Source organism: Stigmatopora nigra, unplaced genomic scaffold (assembly GCF_051989575.1).
Source record: "Stigmatopora nigra isolate UIUO_SnigA unplaced genomic scaffold, RoL_Snig_1.1 HiC_scaffold_248, whole genome shotgun sequence".
NCBI classification, from domain to species: domain Eukaryota; kingdom Metazoa; phylum Chordata; class Actinopteri; order Syngnathiformes; family Syngnathidae; genus Stigmatopora; species Stigmatopora nigra.
Genome location: NW_027551716.1, coordinates 7,501 through 17,500, shown reverse-complemented (window position 1 = coordinate 17,500; position 10,000 = coordinate 7,501). Strand labels below are relative to the sequence as shown.

At 40.0% G+C, this 10,000-nt stretch overlaps 1 protein-coding gene across 3 annotated transcripts in view; it reads right to left on the bottom strand.

The window, feature by feature from the left end:
- Nucleotides 1-485: 485 nt before the first annotated feature.
- The window catches only part of LOC144193223 (solute carrier family 2, facilitated glucose transporter member 10-like), a 17,009-nt gene continuing 7,494 nt past the window's right edge, over nt 486-10,000 (bottom strand). Inside the window, exons 4-7 of one of the 3 annotated variants that reach the window (XM_077711988.1) lie at nt 8,957-9,079; nt 7,722-7,857; nt 7,512-7,657; nt 486-1,667 (exon numbers count right to left, since the gene is read on the bottom strand). In XM_077711988.1, the coding sequence (XP_077568114.1) occupies nt 7,561-7,657; nt 7,722-7,857; nt 8,957-9,079 (356 nt within the window). In that variant the 3' untranslated portion in view covers nt 486-1,667; nt 7,512-7,560. Of the gene's footprint in view, nt 1,668-6,808; nt 7,658-7,721; nt 7,858-8,956; nt 9,080-10,000 lie in introns of those variants that run through there. The other 2 variants (XM_077711989.1, XM_077711987.1) reach the window with 2 other exon arrangements.

The window sequence follows — 10,000 nt, the reverse complement described above, 5'->3', positions numbered from 1 at the left end:
GGAAAATCTCTCACTGATCTCCTTGACTTCCTTTAGCGGAAAAATCTGAGTGAGAGCATGGAGCGGGCGGCTGTACACATTAATGAATTTGAGAGTGTTCACCGTGTCCACTGCTTCTGTCGAACGGATATTTTCAGCCCGAAACAGAATCAATTCTTATGCCAGAAATACAACAGGACAGACTCGACTGACAGCATTAGCTTTGATGGCGATAGAGAAGAACTTAATGGACCTGAAACGCACGTGTAATCTGTACCACAGAGTAATTGAAATCTTCTTGAAAAAAGAAAGGAGGATGCATTTTGTGTATAAATAAAAATAATTTTTGGTGAGTAAAATGTCTATTTTCCTAAATAATATATATATATATATATATATATATATATATATATATATATATATATATATATATATATATATATATATATATATATATATATATATATATATATATTTTTTTTAGGTTATTGTTGATTCTTTTTTTATGTGTCGCAGCTGTAGCTGCATTAAAGGTTTTATAGCTGATAGGTCTGAAAAACAACTTAAGTAGCAGAACGAGTAAGATCAATTTAATGGGAAATAGGTTTATAACCGGACAGCAGAAATGGGGAGAACTCAAACAGCCTGCACCGCTCACAGTCTGCTGTCCTTGCAGTTTTCACTGAATGACCAGTGAGTGAGTCTTAAATACAGGCAAGTTGTCACCAGGACTTTGGACAGATACGTTTCAGTCATTTGCAGTGCAAAAAGTAATTGATCAGTGTCGGACAGTTGACGGTTCGTGCTGACATATCAACTCAATCACAAGACAAAGATTGATTAATCAGCCAGACTGTTGAGTGTTTATGCTGACATCTCAGCCATTCACAGTTTTTATGAGAATTATGTTTTTTTACTCACAAAAACTATTATAATCTTACAATTCCCTCCCGTGTGAGTATAAACACATCGGAACCTTGTTCGTTAGCGACGCTATTTTGAACAAAATTCTTCACAAATTACTTCAAACTGGAGTTTAGACCAACTTGGAGTAGGCAAAAGCCCCTTGAGGAGTTGAAGGAGAATCCCTCCCCTGACCTCCCGTTTGGGACGATTGCCTCATGGCCTGATGCCTCACAATAGGAAAGACGTATTAATCAGTTTCAGACAGTAGCACAACATCAGGGTCAGATTGGGATTGTTGCATGTGTATACGAGTTAGCATTAGCTGGGTTTCAACAATCATGGTCCTTTCGACTGTGACATTAATAGTATGTTTGATCAAAGCTGAGAAGCAGGGCAAACAATGGGTTAGGATAACAAGCACAAGAGCAATGGCAGTCATGAACGGTAGTCTGTCCATAAGCGCAAAAGGAACTCATCAGGCCATCCTGGTTGTGAAACCGGATGTCTTGTCATAGCGTTCTGTATGTTCTTTATAGTTTGTAGGGCATCATGGAATGAGTAAGATGTGTTGTCAGGGGTGAAGGTGCAGCATTAGTCTCCTACCATGGCACACACGCCTCCTTGCTGAGTGGCCACTCCGTCAAGAGCAAGGCGGACCTGGACAATCACCTGGGCCATGGCGGCTAGGACCTCTCGGCCTTGCTCTAGCCGGACTGACACGCTGACACAGGCCCGGAACCTGCAGTCAATGGTCTCCAGACGCAAGGTGTTCCTTGTCGCTCCTACCCAGGGGAACAGAGCAATTAGGATTTTGGAGGAGACTGACCAGTGTTTGTGTTTGAGGGGGACATCCGAGCCCCACACTGGATCAGGGTCTTGAGCTCCAACACTTGTTCATCAGCTTTGACGGTGGTGGCCAACTTGGTGAAGTTAGCGGTCAAGATCCCACGGTGAGGTCCTGTCCCAACGTGAAGATGACCAGCACTTTCTTTTTATCACCACAGTTAACTTTTTTTATATTTATTATAAGTATTACCCCTTCGACTGTATTTCCTAGGCTTATCTTAATTTTACTGCAGAAACCACAAAAACACCATACAACGTTTACAATATATTCGTGCCTACCCTTGAGACACAGGACACTTTCCAGCCCTAAAAATGTACCTGCAGTACAATATATTCGTGCCTACCCTTGAGACACAGGACACTTTCCAGCCCCAAAAATGTACCTGCAGTACAATATATTCGTGCCTACCCTTGAGACACAGGACACTTTCCAGCCCCAAAAATGTACCTGCCATTGACTAGTATAAACACAGGGTTTTTGTCGCCGTCACCCAGGACGCAAGTCACATTACCCAGAATGGACCTTCACATTCAATGCCCCTTTAACGCATTTGGAAACACCGTCACAACATGCAGACATTAATGTGGACTTACCCGAGATCCGTCAGATGTCTCCCTCCAGCAGGATAAGTCTTCAACCCCCGAGAATCCAGGCGCCCCCGTCGAAAACTCCGGCCCACCAAGGGTTTTGAAGACGCCGTGCGCACGGTCACTTACCAGATGTCGAACAGCAGCGCCTGGGTTCTCGCTCCGGTATATTGACCTCCAAAGCTCAGAAGGACCAAAATGTTAGGTTCATTAATAATTACCCTCGTTCGTAATTATCAATAACTGCAGGCAGACATCTTATTCAATTATTGACATTTAATTAAATAGAATGGATCACGGATAAAACCTCAAAGGGGAGATTCAACAAGCCAGAGTTTCTCCTACAACTTCCGAACGTCTCCTCGAATAGACTCTTATTGCCATGAATCAAAACAATTTACAGAGTTGTTGATCATTTCATCACGTATGAGTAAAAACAACATCTGGAACTACAATAACAATCGAAGTATTTCACCAATAACAAGGCAGGAGACTAGACCAAACAACATTTGGATTAGAACAATTATGCCTTCCCTTGACCTAAGAATCATATAACAATTACATAAAGAAAAACCCGAAGTGCGTCACGAGGTATAGTTGCTATGTTGTAAATAACAAAAGCAACATTCTTGTTATTGGCCGAATAGCCCTGGCCTTGTTACAAAAGGGACCAACGAATCTCGAAGACTCAGATTGGGTGAATTGTTTGTATAAACATCCTGGAACAGGCAGTCCAGGTTAAAGATGACTTGGCGGTTATTGGTGACCTCGCAACACTTTGAGAATAATAAGAGAATGATTTAACAAAGAAATGACTTAATACAACTATATTTATAATAGTAATACAGAATAAACCCAACAGCGACCAATGGCAGTAATTTCTTTTTTCATGTTTCATGCAAGATAGGTTTTATTTTTTTCCTTAAATTTCATTCATAGACCTCAAAATACATTTTTCTTTCGCGTTTTATCTGTTTACCTTTTTTATATTTGGAAATAAATGACCGTATCAGCCGCATTATCTTTCGTTTTGGCGTTTTGACTCTGTCACCTTGTAGTTTCGTGCATGTCAAGTCTAATTTGTGCGAATATGAGCCATACCTTTGATTGAGTCATCTTTTTTTTTTAGTTACAATCACATTAGTACCTCGCCACTTTGCGCTTCAACTTTCGCAGCCTCACTACATCGTACATTTTTTTCTGGGGATTTTTTTTTTCTCGTAAGTTCATAAAAATGTGAAAATCCACGCTGAAACCCACTGACCAGAACCCACTCTTGATATTAGAACTTTGCACTCAAGAAAAAAAAGTAGAAAATTTTAATAGGGGTGATCCTACTTTTTGATTATCGCGGCCCTGTCTGGTCTACATTATCCGGGATAATCGAGGTATTACTGTATGGGCTTATGTGAGAAAATGTGCTAATTATTTTGACCACATCATCCTCTTTATGCACACTCTCTTACTCCAAGCTGTATAGGCTCAAAAGCCCACTAATAATTAAGAACATCAGGTGATGTGCATCTTTGTCATGAGAAGGGGTGTGGTCTAATGAAATCAACACACTACATCGAGTATTAGGCAACTTCTTTTCTTTTGGAAAAATGGGTCAGAAGATGGACTTGACAGGCCCTCAAAAGGAGGACGGGCCCGGCAACGTCGAGAGCGGCAATGCGCCGGCGCCCCTGGGAGACGGGGCCAGCAACGTCGAGAGCGGCAATGCGCCGGCGCCCCTGGAAGACGGGGCCGGCAACGTCGAAAGTGGCAATGCACCCCTGAAGGACGGGGCCGGCAACATCGATAGTGGCAATGCACCCCTGAAGGATGGGGCCGGCAACGTCGAGAGCGGCAATGCTCCGGCACCCCGGGAAGGGGGAGTTGGCGACCCCCCGAGCAACTAGGGTAAGGTGCCCGACTGTGCTGGCTTGGCCAACACTTAAAGGACCAGCATGGACGCCCGCCAGACCTGCCACGCCTCGTCACACGCCGGCGCGGACGCCGGACGGACCACTGCCTTGTCTCGTTTCTGGCCAGCGCGAACGCCCACTGAACCAACCACAGCCTCGTCTCGTTTCTGGCCGGCGCGGACGCCCGCCAGACCTGCCACTGCCTCGTCTCGTTTCTGGCCGGCGCGGACGCCCGCCGGACTGACCTCTCCTTCATCTGTTCACGGGTTGGTGTGGACGCCCACTGGACATTGCGAGAGCTCCCACCAGCCCTCCCTGCTTGTTTCTCGTTTCTCATGTATAATTGACCTTGGGACATCGAGGACCCTAGAGGGAAGTTACTGTCAGGAGTGGCTCATGTGCCCCTCCTGGCGTGGTGTCATTATTGTTATCAGCTGTTGCAATTATGTGATTAGTTTTTCCTTGGCTTTTTAAGGATTATGGGTTGTGTTGATTGTCGTCGGATCGACTGATTTGTTCGTTGTCATGCTTACGTCACTTGACGCCACGCTGCGTCATGGGATATCATGTTTCAGTTCTGTCATAGTAAATTCTTTCAAGCCCAAGTTGTTTATGTTACGTTTTTGCTAGTTAATTAAATCAAGGATCAAATGCAACGGTACGGCCTCCCTTTTCCTTCGGCGTTTCCGCATCAGGGTAAACTTTCCCCCGTTCGCGTCTCGCTACACGGTGTGATCACAACATTAGCAGGGAGGCCCAGACCTCCCTCTCCACAGCCACTTCATCCAGCTCTTCCAAGAGTATCCCAAGGCTTTTCTGCACCAGCCAGGAGACATAGTCTCCCCATCGTGTTCGAGGTCGGACCCGCAGCATCGTTCCGGTGGGACAAGCCTGGAACACTTCCCGAGGGACCAGGAGACGTCCATTATAAAATTGTTGAATTTTACAATTTCTCACATATAAGCCGCCCCCTGATTCAGTTTTCACCTCCATATTCATGGTTTTAATAAGGAATACAAATGTGTTACTTTGAAGGGAAAATCTTTAGAAAAATCATCATGTGGTATTTCTGAGATACTATATGAAACAAAAGCACTTTATTTGGGTCAATATCATGAAGTTAATATGCCTGCCATTGTACATACAAAATATCAAATTTCAATTCAATTTGAAAAAAATAAGTATCTTGATGAAAACCTGATGTGTTCTAGTAACAGAAATTAAAATCTTCTTACCAGAAGTTTAATGGCAGCCATATTGTTTCAAATATCAAAATATTTCAATTGATTTAATGGTTCATATTATCACAGTAGTTGTCACTTTGTAACAAGAACTAAAACCAAAAAAAATCAAAGTGGAATTTTGTTTTATTTCAAATTCAAGGCTCCTCGCGTCTGGCCAGTCAGAGCACGTTTAACTAGGTAAGACGGCAGCGCCCTGGGGAAGATGGCTGCTCCCCGAGTGAGCAGTGACGGACGGGCACAAGTGAGTTTTTTTTCTTGAATTTCAAAATAAATTTAGTTTAGCATTTGTTCTGTTTATTTTTTCTCTCTTTTGAATTATGAATTAAATGAGGGTATCGGCCATATTGTCTTGCTATGGCGTTGTCAACTTGGAGTTTCGTGCATGTCATCTGTTTTTGTCAGTCAAAAGTGACTTATATGCGAGTAATTACGGTAGTCAACAGGGTTGCAAGAAGCGTGAAATTGAGTGGCAACTTTGGTATTTGGGTGGATGAAATTACAATTAATATTCTAATAGTTTCGATGTGTCTGTTCGGCGAGCTGTCTGGCGTCGTCACGGGCTAAAAGTATATTAAGACTTATTTGGATACAGTTTACAAGAAATTACAATTATTTAATAGTAATTTCTTGTAAACTGTGTGTATGTAAATGTGACATGCTAAAGTGTTTAATTTATTATTTATTAATAAAGTGTTTAATTTATTATTTTATTAAACAAATAAAAGTCTTAATATACTTTTAGCCCATGACAATGCCAAACAGCTCGCCCAACAGACACATCGAGACTATTAGTATATCAATTGTAATTTCTTGTAAACTAGTATAAAATTTGGGATGGGCACGATTGAGGCAAGTTTGACTATACACGCACGAGAACAGGACATTTCGTTCTGTCACCCAGGAACACATAAATTGAAAAACATCTACACACGTCAATAATCCGCAACTTATTGATAATTTTGATATTAGATATTTAGATATTAATGCTCTGACATTGTCAATGCAATGACAAACTCTGGTAATTAAAATTTTGAGAGGAAGAGATTACCTGGTTGATCGCTTTAAACAGTAAACTCTCTCGCTCTCTCTAATGATTATAATTTTGAGAGCGAGCGAATCTGGCGATGAATGGTCCGTTCTATGAAATTTCAGGCGGCGAATCCGGCGACGAATTGTCCAATCGACGAACTGTCTGTCGAACAAACGTACGCTCGACAAAACGTCGGTGGACGAAGTGTCCGTCGACCAAACGTCCGATCTCGGTTTGCTGTGTGCAGACAACACTAGAGTAATGCGTAATTGCCCACGCAAACAGCTTAGAGGGAATGTTTTTTTAGGACAATGCTCCATCACATACATTCAAATGCACCTTACCGTGTCTAGCAAGAAAAGGCCTGAATGAAGAAAAAGAAATGACATGGCCTCCATGTTAACCAAATTTGAAGCCCATAGAAAACTTATGGTCCCTCATCAAATGTGAGTTTTACAAATTAGTACACCCCTCTTAAGAATGTCTGCGAGGTCGTGGTTGCTGTTGCATGCAATGTGACAGATTCCATAGATGGCAGGCTTTTCAGTGTTGTTCGCAAAGAAAGGTGACTCTATTGGTCATTGATCTCTTTTTGAATGTCATACATGTATATTTGTGGATGTTGAGCTGTTGTATTTGTTTCCTTGGTGAAAATAAATTATTAAAATGGAATTATATTTGTTTTACTGTTATGTTGCCTAATTATGCACAGTAATGGTCACCGGGACACACGGATATCCTCCTAAAATAGCTCAAACTAAAAAAGCCCCACTCAACCCCCAAAAATATTCAGCAATTTTATTTTTAGATATATTGAGTTTTTGAGGTAAGAACATGTTGGTATTCAATAATAAAATGTATCCCCAAAAATACAATTTGCCTGACAACTCTGCACTCCCTTTACTTAGCGGCTAAGAGTAAACAAATATTTAAATAAATAAATAAAAAATAAATAAAATTGCTATTAAGATGAACAAAAAAGTTATAAGAATGAAATACAGACGAAATTACCTATATGTTTATTATTGCAACAATTGGGGATATTGCTTGTTTCTTTCTTTCAACAGTCACCCACTAATTGAGTGGCAACTCTTTGGTATTCGGGTGGATGATTCCTTTGTCTGAGAAAGTCACAGCACTCTGCTCTGTGGCGAAACCTAGACCAGAGCACATGAAAATATTGTGTTCCAAATAAAATGTTTACCATCCTAAAGGACACACCTGTTGTAACGTAGCTCTTGATCGATCTCATCCAGTGTCTTGCATTTGGTCTCGGGTAGCATGAAGTAGAAGAAAATTGCAGCTCCAATTGAGGTTATCCCATAGATTAGGAAAGTGCCAGACAGACCTATTGCATCTAGTGATTCAAAAACGAACAGACAAATCAGTGTTTGGTGACTTCATAAGGCCAAAGCACATTTCGCATGTCTATTTTTAAAAAAATCCTCTAGTACATAATCTACTTTGTATTTCTATCGCTGCAAATAAGGGTAACAAGATAGAACCTTGACTGGCGCTCAGTAATCATAGAGCATGTAAAGTTCAAAATAATAGCCATTCACAGACAATAAACAGTTTACAGGTCTGAACAAAAATCAGCCAATGCAAAGTTTTAATGTTGAAACAAAGGAATGAATGCATGATGGAAAATTTAATTGAAAGTTCCAGGTTTGAGATGGATTTCACTTCATGAAGGTATCAATTATAATTTAAAAATAGTTATTTTGTCATTCATATTTTTGATTTTAATTCCTCATTTTTGATCGATTCAGCACATAAATAAGAAAATGGGTGATTTGGACGGATTAGTTTATAACATTGTCTAAAAATCGAAGTTACTATAGATCTCCTCTCTTCTTGGACCCTTTTATGCAGCTACAAACACAGCGACCAGATTGTGTTTTTAGTGTTGGACATTTTTATACCTGTCTTGAGGTCAAGATCTGCACTAAAATGCGACATTATTGTCTATAGTAATTGCATCGCGTCCCAATCTGATCTACATTATCCGTGATATTCGAAGGATTACTTATCCATTTTCATTTCTGAAGCCGATGTTATCCTCAATTTCATAGACCAGTGCTGTTTTTAAATATACATTTGTTAATTGTGTCTTGCTAATTACCTTGTATTAAATTGTGATATGTAAATAATTTTGCCTTGCTAATATCAAATAAAAAGTATACATTCTTCCGATCTTTCAATTCACTCACAAATTCTTTTATTATTCAATAGGTCCAATGGTATATTATTTTGTCATCAAAAAGAAGAGCATTTCACTGTTGATTTTTTTTCTGTTACTTGTATTGATAGGATAACCATTATATACTTTATTATATTTATATATTTTTTCGCTTTAGAAATCAAAATTTCCTACATATAGATCCCACAACATGTCGTGTGTGCTGTAGCAGTTATTCAGCATCACTGTTTGATGCTGCATGAGGAGAGCTTACTTAAAATGTCCAGGAAAGTGAAGCCAACCAAAAGGTGGGCAATCCAGTTGAAGCAGGTCGTAAGGGCAAATGCTCTCCCTTTCAAAGCAGCAGGAAATATTTCACTGAGAAGGAGCCAGGTCACTACAACAATGAGAAAAACAATGAGATTCTGTGCTGTCAAGATGCAGGGAAGCCCTGACCAGAAGCATTTAGCAAATGAATGAGTGTGCTATTTCACGCTTTGAGCCTTTTAGCTCAGGAAAATTTACAAAAATCTGGAATTCAGCATTTTGCAAATAGAGTACAGTCAGTGTATTTGGGATTTCCTCATTGTTATAAATGTTCAAGTTATTTTAACATTTAAGTTTGTTTTTTTTAGTATTTTACAATAAAATCTCTATCCATCCTTTATGAAATTCTAAATTCCCTTTGTCAGACCTTACTGCTGCATATAATTGCTTCTTACTGCGTTGTTTTTTTCTACTAAGCATTGCCTGAATTATTGTATACATTTTACAATGTCCTTAATGGCCATCGTGGGGGAGAAAGAGAATGGTTGTCACACTTGCAATATCTCGACCACCAGTGGAAGATGTTTTCTGATATCTATAAAATTTTCACCGTGCTTTAAATCTACATTTTAGATACAGAAGTAACTTTGACCTAATAGGCCCGTGCTGTAAATCTACATTTTAGATACAGAAGTAACTTTGACATAATAGGCAATTACTTTTTAAAGTTCCATTGTAGGTTTTCATTGTCCTTTCTATCGAGTTTTTTAAATTTGTTTTCTAATTATTCAAGCATTATCAGTAAAATGTGTGAGGGATTAAAACTAACAGCTTTGATTAACATTCTCCTGCTAACCATTTGCTTGCCAGCTCTCAGTTGAGCTTACGGTCAAAACACAAGTTTGATAGAAGAGTTCCGATAGAAGGCGCTACTAGAAAATGCAAGCACCGACACTGGCTTTTACCAAGTGACAAATGACACGTGCCCAATGAGTTGGATTGTTTTTCTTTTAACTAAAGTACAGTAAAATATTCCGCTTTCAGTCAGTCC